Source organism: Astyanax mexicanus, chromosome 12 (genome assembly GCF_023375975.1).
Source record: "Astyanax mexicanus isolate ESR-SI-001 chromosome 12, AstMex3_surface, whole genome shotgun sequence".
NCBI lineage: Eukaryota > Metazoa > Chordata > Actinopteri > Characiformes > Acestrorhamphidae > Astyanax > Astyanax mexicanus.
Genome location: NC_064419.1, coordinates 30434840 through 30453718, shown reverse-complemented (window position 1 = coordinate 30453718; position 18879 = coordinate 30434840). Strand labels below are relative to the sequence as shown.

General features: G+C 39.4%; 2 protein-coding genes across 2 annotated transcripts; one reads left to right on the top strand and one right to left on the bottom strand.

The window, feature by feature from the left end:
- Positions 1 to 3580: 3580 nt before the first annotated feature.
- Positions 3581 to 8603, top strand: LOC103029092 (dickkopf-related protein 4-like). The gene is made up of 4 exons (XM_007229372.4): positions 3581 to 4009; positions 6535 to 6636; positions 7281 to 7365; positions 7480 to 8603. The coding sequence occupies exons 1-4, from the start codon at positions 3905 to 3907 to the stop codon at positions 7707 to 7709; spliced, it is 522 nt and encodes a 173-aa protein (XP_007229434.2). The 5' UTR covers positions 3581 to 3904; the 3' UTR covers positions 7710 to 8603.
- Positions 8604 to 10429: 1826 nt separating this feature from the next.
- On the bottom strand, positions 10430 to 14825 carry ppiaa (peptidylprolyl isomerase Aa (cyclophilin A)). Its single transcript, XM_007229345.4, has 5 exons — positions 14646 to 14825; positions 12136 to 12166; positions 11955 to 12043; positions 11598 to 11770; positions 10430 to 10824 (listed from the first exon to the last, which is right to left on the bottom strand). The coding sequence occupies exons 1-5, from the start codon at positions 14712 to 14714 to the stop codon at positions 10692 to 10694; spliced, it is 495 nt and encodes a 164-aa protein (XP_007229407.2). The 5' UTR covers positions 14715 to 14825; the 3' UTR covers positions 10430 to 10691.
- Between the last annotated feature and the right edge of the window lie 4054 nt (positions 14826 to 18879).

Below are 18879 nucleotides of genomic sequence, written 5' to 3'. Positions count from 1 at the left end.
AAAATAAAAAATATATTTAGTGCTAATCGCAAATATACCCTGAAACATTGTGATATTATTTTCAGGCAATATCACTCACCCCTAATATGAATATATCTTACATTAGTTAAAAAAAAAACATTTAGAGACAGTAAGCTTCAAAACTTCAAAGGTTTGGATTTCATGGCCATTGTTAAGGACATATTTTATTGGAAGTACTTCTCAACTAAACAAGCTGTGTGTGTGCATGTATCCAAATGGATGGATTAGAAAGGGGTGGCCACAATATTTGGACATATAGTGCATGAAAAAAATAACACACAATACACTATCATGTGTACTATCATGCACTTTACATTGCACAAAAGCGCACACACATACACACACACTTCATTCAGTTGGAACACACACCCTCATGCACGTTCTATCTGATGGACGTTGGCTGTTTCATGCAACAGCCTCAAGGCTCTCTCTAGAGTCTCTCTTCATCCATCACCTGCTCTCTGTGCTCAGAGTGTACTTTATCTACACACACACACACCGACTCAAACAATCAGCTCTGCATGAGCACACATAAATACTGGGCTTCCACACCACACAGAAGCTGGTGATGGCCATGTTGGCAGTGAAGGCTATATCAAGGCCCGACTGTGTCTAAGCCTTTTCTCACTCTTCTAAACGGAGGACGGACTGTTCCTATCATGACTGTAAATCAGTTAATCCTCCTCTCTCTTTGAAGAAGTCTCTATTTGTTCTGTTTGAACAAGTGCTTGTAGAAACGGGACACGTGTGTAATTGCTGCTAACCCTACTGGGCTGCAGGCCGGAAAGCCCAACATTTAATGCACGTTTGATCAGGAAATGAGCGGAAACTTCCTTTAGTGAACAATGATGCTTTTCATCTCGCCACGAAAAAGCATTGTGCCAAAAAAGAGGAAGAGGAGACTTACAGGCAGATGTAGCAGCTTTAATGAGACCTGCAGCTGTATTACATCATTTTAACAAGCCCTTTATGTGTGTTTTTATCTGTTTATGAGTTTTTGAGTTTTGTAAATCTCTTTGTCTTAGGACAGAATGTTTTTTGTCTGTTAAAACACTACAGGTTATGTACATCTCCAGAATCTATGTCGAGTGTGACGGATAGTCCTGCACTAGGCCCGCTGTCTGTATGGACAAAAAAAACATTAGAATAAACCCAAATAAACATAAAGTCAGTGGTCACTGAGTGTGTTTATACCTGTAATTAACTCTATATAATATAATAACCACAAATAAGATGATGATATTGATGGTGATGATACTGATGATGATAAAGATGAAGCTGGTGATGATGAACATAATGATGATGCTGATGATGATGAAGAAGATGATGGTGAAGATGGTGATTATGCTGACGATGAAGATGATGGTGATAATGATGAAGATGATGCTGATAATGATGATGATGAAAATGGTGATGATGCTGATGATGAAGACAATGATGATAATAATGATGAAGATGATAATGATCATGAAGATAGTGATGATGATAATGATGGTGATGATGATGAAGATGATTCTAATGAAGATGGTGATAATGGTGTGTCCTGGTGGCAGCTGCTGTAGAGCAGGGGCAGGTCTAATCTCACAGGCAATTACTGAGCTGAGTAAAGTGCAGAAGATGATGTTGCTGCTGCTGATGATAAAGATGATAATGGTGATGATGATAAAGATGGTGACGAAGATGATGATGAATATGGTGATGATAATGATGAACATGATAATGATGATGAAGATGATGCTAATGATAATGAAGATGCTGATGATGAAGACGATAAAGATGATGAAGATAATAAAGACGGTGATGATGATGATAATGATGAAGATGAGGATAAAGATGATGAAGGTAATGAAAATGTTGATGATGAAGATGGTGATGATGATGATGATGATAATGATTATGATGGTGATCATGATAAGGAAGATGGTGATGATGATGAATATGATGTTGTTTAAGATAATGAAGATGAAGATGATGGTGATAATTGCTGTTTATTGCTGTGTCCTGGTGGAGCAGGGGCAGGTCTAATCTCACAGGTAATTACTGAGCTGAGTAAAGTGCAGAAGATGATGATGATGGTGATGATGATGAAGATGATAATGAAGATGGTAATGATGATGATCGTGATGATGATGATGATGATGATAAAGATGATGGTGATAATTGCTGTTTATTGCTGTGTCCTGGTGGCAGCTGCTGTAGAGCAGGGGCAGGTCTAATCTCACAGGTTATTACTAAGCTAAGTAAGTGCAGAAGATGATGATGCTGCTGCTGATGAAGATGATAATGATGATGGTGATAATGAAGATGATGTTGATTAAGATAATGATGATGAAGATAATGATGAAGATGATGATGAAGATGATGCTGATGAAGATAATGATGATGAAGATAATGATGAAGATGATGATGATGAAGATGATAGTGATAATGGTGATAATTGCTGTTTATTGCTGTCTCCTGGTGGCAGCTGCTGTAGAGCAGGGGCAGGTCTAATCTCACAGGAAATTACTGAGCTGAGTAAAGTGCAGAAGATGATAATGCTGCTGATGATGATGAAAATGATGATGTAGATGATAATAATGATGAAGATGATAAAAAATAGTAATGATAATGATGATGAAGATGATAATGCTGATGAAGATGATGCTAATGATGAAGATAGTGATGATGATGAAGATGATGTTGCTAGTGATGAAGATGATGAAGATGATGAGAAAGATAATGTTGAAAATTGTGATAATGAAGATGGTGATTATGAAGATAATGAAGATGGTGAAAATGATAGTGATGATGATTTTAATGTTGATCGTGATAATGAAGATAGTGATGATAATGAAGATGATGTTGATTAAGATAATGATGATGAAGATAATGATAAAGATGATGGTGATAATTGCTGTATATTGCTGTGTCCTGGTGGAAGCTGCTGTAGAGCAGGGGCAGGGCTAATCTCACAGGTAATTACTGAGCTGAGTAAAGTGCAGAAGATGATGATGATGATGAAGATGATAATGAAGATGGTAATGATGATCGTGATGATGATGGTGATAAAGGTGATAATTGCTGTTTATTTCTGTGTCCTGGTGGTAGCTGCTGTAGAGCAGGGGCAGGTCTAATGTCACAGGTAATTACTGAGCTACTTAAGTGAGGCTGAGTAAAGTGCAGAAGAGGATAATGATGATGATGATGATGGTGATGATGATGATAATAAAGATGATAATGATGATAATGGGGATGAAGATGGTGAAGATGATGATGAAGAAGAAAATGATGATGAAGAAATTGATGATAGTGATGATGCTGATGATGATAAAGATGGTGAAGATGAGGATAGTGATGATGAAGATAATAGTGATAATGGTGATAATCACTGTTTATTGCAGTGTCCTGTTGGAAGCTGCTGTAGAGCAGGGGCAGGTCTAATCTCGCAGGTAATTACTGAGCTGAGTAAAGTGCAGAAGGCCAGGCGCGCGCGGGGCCGCTTTAGTGTTTTTTCCCCTCAGTCCCGCGCGCTAAAGGAGCAGGTAATCTCTTCCGGCGCAGGAAGCGTCCCCACATCCGAGCCCACTGATGCGGTTAACCCGCGGGCTGCGTTCAAAGCGCGGCGGAGTTTAGATCAAAACAGGCGCTGGAGGAGGACATGTGTAGAAGAAGGTCGGTGATGATGAGGGTATCTTTTCATCCAACCCGCGCGGGTAATTACCTCTTTAGCACGCGGGCCGCCGCGGTGTGTATAAATACAGAGCGCGCGCTCAGCAGCAGCAGCAGCAGCAGGAGACACTGATGAATGAAGACACGCCGCTGTGACCCTGCTCTGCTGTATAACACTGTGACATTTACTGAGCAGAGCTGAGACTGCAGTGTGTAGATCTGAGGGTCAGACATGTGGACGCTGTTCTGTGCTCTTTTCCTCGCCGTGACCTCCGCTGTTCACTGCCTGGACTCCAACATCATCCGCTCCTCTAAAGAAATCATGGATTCTCCGCAGGTAAACTAACATCTACATATATTTATTACCGTACACACCGGATAATAAGTCGTTTTCCAGACAGGAATGAAGCCTAATCTTGTACTACACAACATTTTTAATAGGTATTTATTTAGGTATAATAATATAATAATAATAGGTATAAAAGGAAGAGCAAGAGTTGCCTTTGTTGCACAGCTTATCAAGATCACAAGTTATTCAGAGTTACCAGCCAGTATTACCAGAGAATTTTGACTTTTAAGTTACTACATAATCATTATGTGTTCCTTTATAGGCTGGATGATTCAGTATAAATTAACATTCATGTAGGGAAAATAAATAAAAAACATTGAATGACAAGGTGTGTTCAAACTTTAAGCAGACTGGTATTGTATATGTAATTTGTATTTTTTTTGTGGTGCATTGATTGTGCATAGAAGATGTCAATAATTGATTTAATCTTACTAAAAATCAGAAGTTTTCAGGCACTTTCTCAAGTTCTGGTGTAGTTTGATCCCACATTTGAAAGTGACCCCACACAAGGAAAATTGGATTGCATTCAAAAACAATTACTTATGGTAGATATGTACATAAATGCAATAATTAATGCATTATTCTTTACCCAAAAGAGAGCTTAGCCCAACCAGAATTTTATGCCTATTAGGTAATGTTAGATAAAACAACATTTATCTAACATTACCTAATAGGCATAAAATTCTGGTTGGGCTAAGCTCTCTTTTGGGTGAAAGGTGCTTCCCACTCATAATAATATTAATATAATAAATACTTTTATGTTTAATTATATCCCTTTCTACAGTGTAGATCACAGTACAGGCAATAAGCATAGCAATATACAAATATAAATATATGCAATGTACATATTTAATGCAAGAAAAGTTTAATGCAATATAATACTACATATAATGCATATAATGTGAAATCAATGTAAAAAATTATGTACACAAATAGATCTATTCTGAAATCGGAGATCAATGTTCTTTTAAAGTATTAGCGATGGAAATTTAACCATTGATTCTACGTCCATTTACTACCTGGATAAGCAGATGCCCTTATACAGAGTGACTTAAAAACCTGCCAAATACAAATGTTTGGATAATAAGATGCACAACGCTCATATAAGTACACTTCCTTTAAATGTCAAAGTACAGCGGAGAGCATAAAGTCATGAGTAGCCAGTAGCAAAAAAAAAAAAAGGGCACCTACTTTATGACAGGAGGCCCCATCAATTCACAAACACTTTGCTCCAGCAATGATCAATCAGAGGAGCATCTAAATGGGCACTTCATAACGTGCTCTCTCCTGTAGGAGAAACCCACACAGCACTGCATTCTATTATCTCTACTGGAAAAGGCACCCCTTGTGTCACTGTCTAGAGGGGTAGCACAGAAGGCAACTCATAGCGGAAGTTTGTCCAAATTATCTCGATCTAGAGGGCACACAATTAAAATTTATTGTAAGAATGTGCACCCTAGAAGGCACTTAATTACTTTCTTTCACACTAGGAAACTTTGGGCCCTATCTTAAACCCTTGTGCAAGGTGCGTCTCGATGCTCATTGCTATCTTATACCTTGCCAACAGTCTATTTTCGCACTTTGTACCTGCATCTTTTAAATAGCAATAGTGCTTGAAAATATATCTACACTGATGGGTTTGGTGGTCTTAAAATGTGGTGTGTTCAGCTATATTTTGACATATTGCTATCTTGGCAACAGAAAACACAGGTGCACCACTGACTAAAAGAAAACCTAGGTTTTGATTGCTATCTTGTCAGTCAATAAACTGTCAACACAGACGTGTGCCCAATGTGTATACACCCCCACTTGTTACGCAGACATGGACACTGCACCATTGAAATAGCAATCCGACAAATTTTAGGTGCATCTGGCTCTTCAAGGGAATGGCAAGTAACACGCTGATGGATTCACCCAAAACACGTGATTAATTAAGAGAATTAGTACATGCCTCTCAAAAGTACTTTACCCATCTTTATGATAGCAAAGACACACTTACAAGGCCTGAATTATGTTGCACAGTGCGCTGTTTTTATTTTACTATTTAAAATACTTTAAATATATTGACTAAAAACATACTATTTCCCCCATTAATATACTTAATATATTATTATTAGAAAACATTATCATTGTGGAGGTAATTATTTATTCATTATTTACCATATGCTCTTGCTGTTTTACCTGTTCTTGGCCTTAGCGTGAATTCTGAAACCACTACCAGAGTGTGTATTAGAAGGTCTCACAAATCACAGAGACGTGTGCAGATGCGCAAGTGCACGTTCTCTAGGATTTATTACTTTTTCATTTCTTTTAATTATTATTTTCATGTATTTTTACTCTGAGCTGGACCCCACTGTAATATAATAGTTGGCTTTCTGTCAGACCCCTGTGAATCAGCATGTAAATAGTAATTAAATCCATTTTTAAATGCAGTCTGCTTCTGAAACACTATAATTCTCAGGCTTTCTCTGTGTCCTCTGACTGAACTATTGAGTTTTTTCACCTTTCCACAGACAGCGCCCACCTCACAGAGGGAGACTGTAGATGTGAGCGCCCATAACACCATGAGACGGAGGCAGAATCGACAAGACAGAGTGGAGTGCTCTCTGGAACAGGTCAGTGCAGAATAATTAAATCCCCTTGGTTACTGTGCTCTCTTTGACCACTCGTTTGGTGGGGTTGATCTAGGAGAACAGCTTTAATAGCTTTGAGAACAGTTTTTGATGACCCTTCTGCTTTTTGGCAGGTTTTAGTTTAGGATTCTGGGGGAATGGCTTAAACGTAACTTGCTCGATTAATTGGACCTGATATGGAGATAGATATGCACATTGGTGATCTAATCTGACCTGTGAAAAAATACTTGTATAGGACTAAACTACATTTTGAATGGTCTATAAGAGGGTTTATTAACCTTTTTATTGTACAAAATATTTCACCCCCTAAGTTAAGTTAAGGCAGGTTTATTTGTATAGCACCTTTCATACACTGGCAATATATTAGTATGTAAAATATTTTCTGTAACAGACCTGTATCCTGTGTAAGGATTTAAGAATGGGAGTACTGGTAATGTGTTGATTGGCATACTGTGAGTCTGCTGAGAAGGGCCTAGGGCCCGAAACAGTTTCGTTAATCTGAGTCTAATAAATATATTGAATATATTTATATATATTGAATGCTGCCCAATTTTCACATATTGGATCTCTTTACCCACTTTTACCCTTTATAACTCTCCCACTCTCTCTGTTCTCTCTATTTTAAGGTAAATGAATGCAGAGGGTCAAAAAAGAGACCGAGTCAGAGTGGTAAGATTAAGCTGTCCCCAGTAGACACCAGCAGGAGCAAAGGTAAGGACTCAGCTACTGCAGAAATGGTAAATGTGTTTATTTTTATTATAATATTGTAAGTAATTATAATACTGTAAGTGTAACAGAACTCTGTTCTTTCTTTCTGGTCATCAGTTCCCGAGATGGGTGAGTGTCTGCGATCACGTGACTGTGAGGAGGGCCTATGCTGTGCTCAGTATCTTACCGGACGGCGGTGCCAGCGTATTCCCAAAGAAGGAGAAGTCTGTCTTTTGCGGGGCCGATCCAAAAAGAGGCGAAACCTGGACCGATGTGACTGTGAAGCAAAGCTGCACTGCAGAGCTCAGAAACAGAGCGTGCGGGGACAGGGGGTCTGTCACGCTTAACCCTTTCACACCAGGGACTTTTTGAGATACGGAGAACAAATCTAATTCCAATCTAATATCAAATACACAGTCGCTTCCCAATAGTATTAGCTAGAGGGCGCTCAGGAGACTGCAAATACAGCCCCATTTTTTTTTTTATTAATTAAATGAACATATATATATATATTTTCGCAGTAGCTTAGATTTCTAGATTTGCACTAAGGCTGGGTGCAGCAGCATAAGCATTAGCAGCTAACCGCTTGTGCTTGCTGTGGTTAGTGGCTTAACGCCACCCGACAGCGCTACACTGAGGAACCCTGATGTTCCAGTAAGCCGGGGCGATATTAACTAGCGGTTCGACTCACGTAGCTTGTTTTGACATGAAAAACATGCAGGCTTCAGACCAATAATACTGGCTCAGAACAGTGAAAGAGCTAGCGCTTAGCGCATAATACTTATGTTGCTTCAGCAGTGCTAGCTGCGGTTAGCAGCGGAGTGCGGACGATAATACTCACCTTTGAACAGAAAAAAGCTAGCGGTTAGCGGCTAATACTGCTTCAGGCTCGGTGCTGGAGAACTAAACTGAAACTCCTGTATAATGCTGTACTTCAGCCGAGTGCCTTTACTGCTCCTTACAACCTGACGGGCAAAATTCATACATAAGGCACACATTTAAGTATTTTAGGTGCGTCTTACAGTGTGAGAAATACGCCATATATATTTATACATATCCACTTATTCAATCCACAGCAGTAGCCCCACCCATTTACACATTAAAGAGGTCATTTACATATAACAGTCATAACGGCACAGTAACAAAAAAGGTATTTTTAACTATAATGGATAAAAGAAGATTGAAATAGTGTTGTGTAGGAATAAATGATAACTGTAATTGATTCATAAACCCACACATTATAATAGTATGTGGACCTCAGGGAAAAAAATAAAAACAAGATTATAGGACCCTTATGTAATATATTTTGGCAATTAGGCTCAAATCAATTAATTTACATTTTTTATTTTATGAGATTAGCTTGATATGAAATATTAAAATTAATATTTTTTTATATATTACTTGTCAATAAGTGTGTAGTTTGATGTTTTATATACTTCTCTTTGTCATAATAAACGAATGTAGTTCCTATGAGAAAATGTTAATGTTTCTTGTGTATGCTGGATTGTATGTTTTATTTTATTTTTAAGTATTTGAAATGTACAGAAAAATACAGCACACTTAAACTTACTTCTACTAAACAGAGGCCTCTAGTGGTGATTTGTATCAAATGCAGACACTTCCGCACTGATCACAAGTTTTAATAGCATGTCCTCTAGTGGTGGTTTATAGGACTTACATATTCTATTCCAGTAGTATTTCAGCAGGGCGCCTTATTGGGGTTAGTTATATTTATGCACTTCGCCCCCTGCTGGTGGTGCCTCAAAGGACCTACACGTTTTTTGGCAAAGGTATTCCAATATCAAGCCCTTTAGCCTACAGGAGCTTTTCTACAGAATACACTTTTGTACCCCTGGACTTAAGGTGTCCTCTTGTGGTTATTTAAAATAGTTACAGGCTCATTCATTAGAAATAAAGAAAAGGACCTCTAGTGATCAATTTCAGTTTTATGCAGACCTAGTGCCTTCTAGTGGTGATTTAAAGCAAATACAGGTATCTTCTCTAGCATTTAAAATCAACCCCACCCAAAGCACTGCTCCTTCAGCTGCAGAGGCCTCTTTCTGGCAGACTGAAGAACAGGTCAAGCTTTTTTTGATCAGCTCAAACTGGAAAGGTAATGCTCACTGGTCTGTTGCCGTTTAGCAACCAGTGTCCTGAGAACACCTTTTTCTCTAATGCACTCGATATTTCACAGCAGTTTCATGCTTAGTAATCCCCACTGGGTTGATCAATTAGCACCATCTATTAAAAATGCATTAGTGCAACCACTTCCCTGCTGGAGGACACACCCTGTAGAAAGATGACTACACTGGCAGATGGGAAGTAGACTCTAGATGTTAAGCCTTTTAGAAACATTTAGTTAAAGTGCTTGAAGCAGACCTGTCTAAAGCTCATGAAAAATGGCATCCCCATCACCCGACTACTTCCAACAAGAAACCAGTTTGCTAAATAAAGAAACAAAATGTAAGGTGCAAATGTAGTGAAATGAATCACTGCATTGTAAAACGTACCAGGCCTGTGGTGTGCACGTCTTTAAGCGATTGGCCCACCCAAAAGAAAGAAAAAGAAAAAAGAAAGTGGCCTCTCTGGCGGCTTAAAGACGAGGTGACTCAACGCCCATTCCTTTCAGTACGTAGGTTACTCTAGTTCATTAAGGGTTGGTTTCCACACCCAGATTAAGGAAAAGCACGACAACTGGAAACTTAACACTAGAGTCACCACTAACACCATGCAAGATTTAGTGAAATTATAATTAACTGCACCACAGCAACACTACAGCTTAAGGTGCCAAATTTAATTAGCAAAACCTCAGTTGTGTCAGAGAGTAGCAAACTAGACCACACATCTGCCTCACATCAGGTGTGCAGTGTGGGGGATTCCAAGCATGTTCTGCTCAGCCAACATATTGTTAAGTAGCTCAACAACAAACAAAAGCTTAAGAAATTAAGTAGAAAGGGACAAACTTTACAATCTTCATGTTAAAAACATGCTTATTAATTTTAAACAACGTCTAGCACTGATCAACCCACCCATTCCCAGCTTTTAAAAATGAGCAAATACAGCAAAGTACTTGTTCCCCTTTATTTTCAGATTTTGATACACAAACCTTAAAGCCCACAGGCTTCTATTTGCAAATGAAAAAAAAAACAAACGAACAAATGAACTGATCGAAAAGGCAACTCGTCAAAAAGGGACAAACGGGTTTAAATGGGTTTTAAGGATGGGTAAAGGGAGCAAAACTGGAAAGGAATGTTGCTGTTCCAACCAGGATTAGGATGGACTAGATCATGATCTGAAGGAGAGGGGTTTGGGACGGGGAGAAGGGAAGTCTACAGCTGACCGCTGTTGGCAACGGTGATCTTGGCACTGGTTTTGCCGCTGCTGGAACCATAGCCCTCCACCTTCTTGATAATGTCTAAGCCCTCCACAACCTGGCCAAAGACCACGTGCTTACCATCCAGCCTGAGGGAGAGAGTAAAAAGTTTTAAGTCAGTTTACATATCAGCTAGAACAGACCCACACAACCAAACATCATGTACTTTATTGTCTGGTACAAAGTATATTGGCTCAGTATACTGTTAATCATTATGAGTTGGTCAGCTGCAATACTAGGACTGAGGTAAGCACATTATACAAGAAGCCCTTCATCAAATCAATAGCACTGGTGAATGCTGCAAGGAGTGCAATTTGTAACATTTGTGTCAAGGGTACTGACATTTCTACACCAATGCTTTAAAATACTGCAAGACACCATTTGTAAAATGTTTGACTATCAGCAGTCATTTGGGTTTTGAGCACAAGATCAGCACTTCTAAAACTCTGCTCAACCAGGTTCATTACAAAGATAGAAGCAGGCTTTAAAGCAGTGCAGTTTGTGAAATTTTACATAAAGTGCTTAACATAACTTTTTGTCCATTACAACACAAGAGCCAAGTAACATGAATCAAAGCTACTTATGTCAGACTACCCAACCGAGAACTATATGCAACAATATCTAGATTTCAAATTTGAAAAAAATTCTAAATAATCAGGTCCAGACTTCATGGAGCTGCAAAAGTCATGGCATGACTAAACTTTACATATTGCAGGAAAGGTCTGGGTAATGTCTAGTGCAACTGATCATTTGTGTTTACATATACACTTGTGTAATATTCACAAGAGTTCTGGGTTACTGGGCATGTATAAAGGATCTCGAATCACAGTAATAAAGTTAGAATTAGGGGGTTAAAACTGACCAAGAGGTGAGTGCTGTGCAGATGAAAAACTGGGAACCGTTGGTGTTGGGTCCAGCATTTGCCATGGACAGGCAGCCAGCACCAGTGTGTTTCAGGTTGAAGTTCTCATCCTCAAACTTGTGGCCATAGATGGATTTGCCACCAGTTCCATTGTGATTTGTGAAGTCACCACCCTGACCATAAAACAAAGATTAATGCAAGTAACACTGGAGAAAGTCAAACTAACAACTGCTAACCTAAACAGCTTTGAATTATTTTGTTCATGATAAAAAATGGCTTCATTTTTTTTAATAGTGGCCTCTGCTTCTCTTCAACAGCCAACACACTGATAACAATAAGCAGATAATGTCTTTGTACCTGGCACATGAAGCCGGGGATGACTCGGTGGAAAGTGGAACCCTTGTAGCCAAAGCCAGGCTGTCCTGTGCACAGTTGCCTGAAGTTCTCTGGAAACAGAAGTCAGTTAGTATGAAACTTGCATGTCATGAACAATCATAACAGTTAAATCGGCCACTCAGTGTTTTAATTAAAGTCTTACCTGCTGTTCTGGGGACAACATCAGCTCTCAGCTGTTGAGAGAAAAGAAAAGAAAAAAAAAAAAAAACCACAAGACCAACATGAGATCATATTCAAAACCAACCAAAAAGCTTGGAGCATTAACAGGGATAGGGACATTCAATCAGGGCTCAAAGCTATGAGCTAAACGAAGATGGGCAATATAAGGAGGGGAACATGAACATAGGGTAAGGGTGGGTCCTGGGGAAGTGAGGGCATGGGAGAAGAAGGAGAAGGAGTCGGATAGGAACAGCTGCAAGGATGGCATGCACACCTGCTGGTGCAACAGAAGCACACTGGTGCAAAAAAAAAAAAAAAAAAAAGCCAAGACCAACTGGTAATTGGGCAACAAAATAAATGTTTGCATGTAGCAGAGATACATAATTTTATATCATTTTATTTAATTAGCTTGCGAAAAATGGTTAAACGTTGCTTCAACAAGGGGGGAAATTGAGAAAAAATATGAAAGTAAAATATATATTGCTATTAAAAGTTATAGCAGGAAAACCAGATGACCATGTGCTCAGTTAGGGAACATTTCCACTCAACAAAAAAAATAAAACCCTTTATATTTTCAGCCTATTTTCCCTAATTAAAGTGTTCTAAAAATAATTTAAAAACTACTTTAGTTAGAGAAAATAACAGTGATAAACCGGCTCGGTTTTATGCCCCCTGTTCCCGCGCGCCCAGCAGATTTCTCCGCAGCCCCTCCCCCACCCACCGGCCGCCTCAGAACTTTCCAGAAACAGATCTCCACCGACGTCCCAACCGCTTTTCCCCGACTTTTAAGACACGAATACGACTACAACGACCGTATTTTTCTCAGTCGTAGGTTATAGTTAAACCAGCTGTAAGATTAACGCATCCTGTTCCCGGCCGGCGCCTGCAAACAAAGGGAAAAGGGGTGGCCGCGCGCGGACTGCGCTTTTTCTACAGCAGTAGCGAGGCAGGTTTCAGCTCAAAGAACAGCCTAGCTAGATTACAACGGCATATCATGCACCTAGGTCCCCTAATGCTTTGTTTAACTGCGTTTTTGAACAGATATGCTTCAAATTGTGTGAGCAGTCAGGCTGGACGGTCTGTAGACGTTGCATGGTTTGTTCTAGTGTTCAGTTCCAGTCCCTCTTTATGCGCACATTATAGCCTAGCTGGGTTTTATTCCGCTCACCGAAAGCAGGGCTACTACACTAGCTAGCAACGCACACTACAGGCACAAACACTGCGTCAAAAGCTCGCAAGACAACGCCAATTTTGTTTTGCGGCGTTTCCTTAAACCTGTTCAAAATGGCGCCCGGCTCTGCAAACATGTGAGCCCGATGAGCACACTTCGTAATCTCACTCCTCGAGCGGCGCTATGCATGACCGAGATTGGTGCACCGTGTAACCCCATCCTTCATCTAACCAGCTCTGCCTTAAGATAGGTTACTGCAACTCAGGGCAGGGCTTTACCTAACCTAAGCTAACAGCTTCACTGAATCCTGAACAGCAGCAGCAGACATTTTTGGCCAGTGCGAGGTTAAGATTAGTTTAGTTTAGTAAGTGTGGGTGTGAAAAAAGGGAGTTAAAATATGCAGGGTTGCCAGGTCCAACAAAAATATCCTGTCCAAAGTCAGTCCATAACCCGCCCTTCAGAAGCTTACACTAGACCAACATATAAATCTCTTACCTTCGAAGCAAATGGCAAAAATACTACGAGACTTGGTATTTTGTGTAGGAGAACTATTAATATTGCTATTTACCTTAAAAATATTATTGTAACATTAATGTTTAGTTATTTTATAACAGTTCCACATCCCAGTCAAGAACATTTAATAGTGACACTCATTTAACGTTACGTTCCTGCCCCTCCTGAACTTTTCTCTCCTCTAATTTTATTCCCTCGCCTGGTGATTTCTGGTTGCATTTTGATAGTTTGACTTTTTTGGAGGACGCGTTCATTTTCAAATAAGCCACCCCGAATTTTCACCCGCGAATGGATTTTCAAATAACCGCAATTTGGCGGAAAAACCGCAAACCTGGCAACTCTGAAGCTAGGTTAACTAAGCTGACTAGTATGCATTTAATTTAGGAAGCAAAACTGCATCTAAAGCAAGTTAATAAAGGTCAATAAGTTGGACGGCTAACTAACAGCTACACGTGTTTGGCTTGGTATTCCAAGTCCACAAGTAAAATGGGGACAGATAAACCACCTGGGTGAACTAAGCTAGCTAAAATAAATTAAAAAAAAGGCTACACAGCAGTAATAAATTAATCTGAAGGGCTAATGACAGTTCATAGCCCATAACCGTTAACGATAATCAGCATCCCAGTTCAAGGTTATGTCACACACAGGCTGAGAATGCTGAGGAACAGGCCCGGAGACGATTGAATGAATATGCAGCGTGCTCACACACCCGAGTGGAAAATTACAGTCAGTCATTTCCTCGTGCTCCTGCAGTCAATGGAAGCCAGAGCCGCGCACATCGATCCCACCCTGCTGAACTCAAAACTCACCTCCATGACCACTCTGCCCATCGGCTTGCCGTCCGCGGCGATGTCGAAGAAAACTTTAGGGTTGGCCATGGCGCTTCTGTGTTCTGGAGGTGTTCTGATGAGGTTCGACTCTGAGCCCTTTGTCTCGCCCGGACGGTCGGTGTGGTCTTGGAATGGAGGAGAGAGAAAATCCGCCTGTTGGTCTTTATATGAAGCACAGCGTGGGCGGGACTATAGCCACTCCCAGCCAATGAGCGCGCTGAAACGCGTTCGGAGACGCCGGTGACAGCCAATGGGATTCCGCATTAGCGGCTTCCTCACCGACCCAGCCTTGAGGAAACGCGGTTTTAAGGGTGTGTGCTTGTGTTATTGATGGTAAAAAGCACCAATTGAAAGAAAGACGCGGTGCACAATGAAGCCCGTCAGCACACACACACAGCGGGGGACTAGCTTTTAAATAAAAATCAATGATTTAACAATTTTTAATTACTGTTATTATGAAGCTCTGTTTTATATATAAATATTCGCACAACAATAAATCACATTCAGAGGCAGAATCAAGCAGAATTTCTCTTTAAACTAGGGGTGGGACAATAGATATTCACATTTAAGCTACGTTCACATTACCAGGCTAAAGTGACTCAAATGTGGCGCAAATCAAAATTTTTTCATGGCTGTGTGAACGTGCCAAATCCGTTTTTTTCCCCCCAAATCAGATTTAAGCCACTTTGTCTCCGTTCACAATACAAGCCACCATACCTGTCAAGTTTTGGACTTAAAAATAAGGGAATTTTTCCGCCGCCCCAACAGCCCAACCGAGGTGAACTGCTTACAGACTACAGTTAGACTATCGAAATCTGATAGTCTACCTTTGTTGACACTGAAATGCTGTGGAAGTTCCTACATATGTAACTAATTCTTTTTATACAGCCGAATTGAAAACTCTTTTCTAGATATTTACATAAAATCTTCTCTTTTTTGGCAGGAATGCACTCTCTTATATGATATATATATATATATATATATATTTTTTTTATTTATTTATTTTATTATTGTTGTTAAATTGAAGGGTGCACAAATTACCAAAAAGGATATATTCCATAAGTAAATAATAGTCCTAAGGGGCTACACAATTAATAATCTTTCATTAATACTTCTTTCTATTGATCAGTCCAGTCCTAATCAGTTCAGTTAAATTCAGCCCTCTTCACATTTTCTCTCTCTCCAGCTCAACCATCTCTTCTACCCCTTCTAAAAAATAAATTACACCACAATACTTGAGATTTAAACAAATTCTAACAAACCCTAAAACTAGCCCTGAACTAATAAAATAGAGTTTGGAAATGAAATAGTTATTGGCTGATCAGGCACATCAGGGCAGGGCATTATATATATGTAGATTTTTCTCAAACCCTGACCATCTATCTAGCTCATTCTAAAGTTAAGCTAACTGAGTCACTAGCTGTATTTTATTAAACACACAGTGGGTTTAATTTATGTTTTGATTCAGAGAAGAGTCTTTTTAAACAGCTATCAGAAACAATCTCATCACAGTTTACATGGTTATTTACCTTTCTTTTAGAAAAATCTCTGTATATCCAGATTAGTTTAAACGTCAGCTGCTCCGACTAGCTGCCTGAACTCACAGCGAGGGAGGGAGGGGGGTGGGGCTTCCCCACACTAAACTGCGCTCCGCAAAACCGATTGTCTGTTTCTTCTGAAAGGCGGGACTTTCTCCTTGAACCGGCACCGCGATTGGTTACATAGCGGTCAGTGCCCTGTCGCCTGTGGTCTACATTTTTTTATTTAATATAATACGGGAAATTTACGGGAAAATCCTAATACGGGAGGACGGCGGGAAAGAGGAGTAAAATACGGTAGTTTCCCGGCCAAAACGGGAGACTTGACAGGTATGCAAGCCACATTGCTCAAATCATACCTGTCAAGTCTCCCGTTTTGGCCGGGAAACTACCGTATTTTACTCCTCTTTCCCGCCGTCCTCCCGTATTAGTATTTTCCCGTAAATTTCCCGTATTTTATTAAAATAAAAAAATATATATTATTGAGGATACAGGGCACTGACCGCTCTGTGTCTCTTAACCAATCGTGGAGCCGGTTCAAGGAGAAAGTGCCGCCTTTCAGGAGAAACAGCCAATCAGTTTGCAAGGAGGGTTAGTGTGGGGAAGCCCCGCCCTCCTCGCTGTGAGTTCAGGCAGCTAGTTGGAGCTGCTGATGTTAAAACATACATGCAGCGATTTTTCTAAAAGAAAGGTAACGGTAGTCTAATCATGGAAACTGTGATGAGATTTTTCTGATAGCTGCTTAAAAATACTCCGAAATAAAACACACAGATTAAACCTTTTAAAATAAAAAAAATTACAGCTTGTGACTCAGTTTAACTAGAAATGTGGAGAGGACAGACATTAACTGAACTGATCAGGGGTGGAGTGATCAAAAGGAAGAAGTATTAATTAAAAATTATTGTGTAGGCCCCTTAGGACTAATTTTTACTGATGGAATATATCTGGTCCATGTCCTTTTAGTAAAAGCTCATAATACCATTTTTAGGTCACCAACAGTCATTTTGCAGAATTTGTGCACTCTTTGTTCAATTTTAAATCCATTAAATAAATAAAAAATATATCATATAAAAGAGTGCATTTATTACAAAAAAGACATGAAATCTTAAATTAAAAAAAAGATATAGAAAAGGGTTTTTAATTTGGCTGTATTAAAAGAATATGTAGGAATGTCCACAGCATGTTCAGATTCTGATAATCTAATTGTAGTGTGTAAGTGGTTCACATGTGGTTATTTTAGATTTTTTTTTTTGTTTTAAAATGTAAGAGATACTGAACCTTCGTTGGGCTGGTGGGACGGCTTTAAGCGGACAGAGGAAAATATCCCTTATTTTTAAATCTAAAACTTGAATCTAAATCAGATTTGGCTATCTTGAGGATTCACATTTACAAATGTAAGTGACCTGTATCTGTGTGTAATGTGAACGTATCTGTCCCTGCTACACCGTACATGCGCACATTGATATGTGTATAAACGTTGCCTGCTTCATAAACAACAAAAAAACGTCATGTTTGAGAGACGACTCATAGCTTTACAAAGCTGAAATGAATGCATTAGCAGCTCATACATGAAGCTGGTCTGAAGTACATGCTCAGGTCGAGGAGAAAAAAAGACTAGGCGGTTTGCTTTTGCTGTTTTTGCAGCTATAGCTGCACAGCTGCACCAAGAGATGTGTGGGTACACGAAAGAAGCATGTAGCACACGTGTAAAAGCAAAAAAAAAAAAAAATACACAAATTCCAATTTGACAGTTCACATTCATGTCACATGGATCAGATATGTATTTGATTTATGACCACAAAAAAAAACCATGAAAAAATCTGATCTAAGCCACATTGAGCAAAAAAACTCAAAAACAATTAGAATTCATGTGTCATTTGCTCGTACCCACACATCTCTTAATGCAGCTATAGCTGCAAGAACAGCAAATGCAAGCTGCCTGGCCTTTTTTTTTTACCTCTTCGACCTGAACATGTACTTCAGTACTTTACACTCGAGCAAAAGGTGCTCCATATATATGAGCTGCTTTTCAGAATTCCTTTTATTCAAATTTTAAAAACCATGCATCATTTTCATTCCACTTCACAATGATGTGCTTTTATGTGTTGGTCTATCACATAAAATCTTAATGATATACATTTACAAAGTTCACCTGTCAAAAGTTTAGACACACCATGGTAGTTAAACATTAAAGACATGAATACAATTTGGAGACACACATGGAATTACATAGTAAACGAAAAAACATTTTTGGCCTCCACAATCCCCTGACCTGAACCCTACTAATATAAATGATTGGAGATGAGCTGGAGCACAGAATGGAGGAAAAGCAGCAGCTATTGTTCAGCACTTCTAGGAACTCCTTTAAGATGCTAAGGCAACTACGCAACTTTACCTCATGAAGACACTGAGAAGATACCAAGATTGTGCAAATCTGCTATCAAGTCAGATTGTTAAACTTTGATTCCAACATGACTGGATACGTTTCTTAGCCTGACTCCTGTCTGAATAATCAGCATCCCTTACGTTTCAGACACAGCAACTGACTTTGAGATCTAAGTACAACATATGCAATAAGTATCTCAATTAACCTGTTGAAGGAGAACCTAAAAAATCTGACACTGTTTATTAACACTGCAGATTCAATAAGAGCTCTGTGCTAGATAACATTTTTG

What these genes read in the sequence shown, in the direction of transcription:
- LOC103029092 (XM_007229372.4), top strand. Translation starts at nt 3,905, where the DNA reads ATGTGGACGCTGTTCTGTGCTCTTTTCCTCGCCGTGACCTCCGCTGTT. An exon ending in AAATCATGGATTCTCCGCAG is followed by an intron (nt 4,010 to 6,534) that starts GTAAACTAACAT and finishes ACCTTTCCACAG; the next exon opens with ACAGCGCCCACCTCACAGAG. An exon ending in AGACACCAGCAGGAGCAAAG is followed by an intron (nt 7,366 to 7,479) that starts GTAAGGACTCAG and finishes TCTGGTCATCAG; the next exon opens with TTCCCGAGATGGGTGAGTGT.
- ppiaa (XM_007229345.4), bottom strand. Translation starts at nt 14,714, where the DNA reads ATGGCCAACCCTAAAGTTTTCTTCGACATCGCCGCGGACGGCAAGCCG. An exon ending in TGTTGTCCCCAGAACAGCAG is followed by an intron (nt 12,044 to 12,135) that starts GTAAGACTTTAA and finishes TTCTGTTTCCAG; the next exon opens with AGAACTTCAGGCAACTGTGC. An exon ending in TGCACAGCACTCACCTCTTG is followed by an intron (nt 10,825 to 11,597) that starts GTCAGTTTTAAC and finishes TCTCTCCCTCAG; the next exon opens with GCTGGATGGTAAGCACGTGG.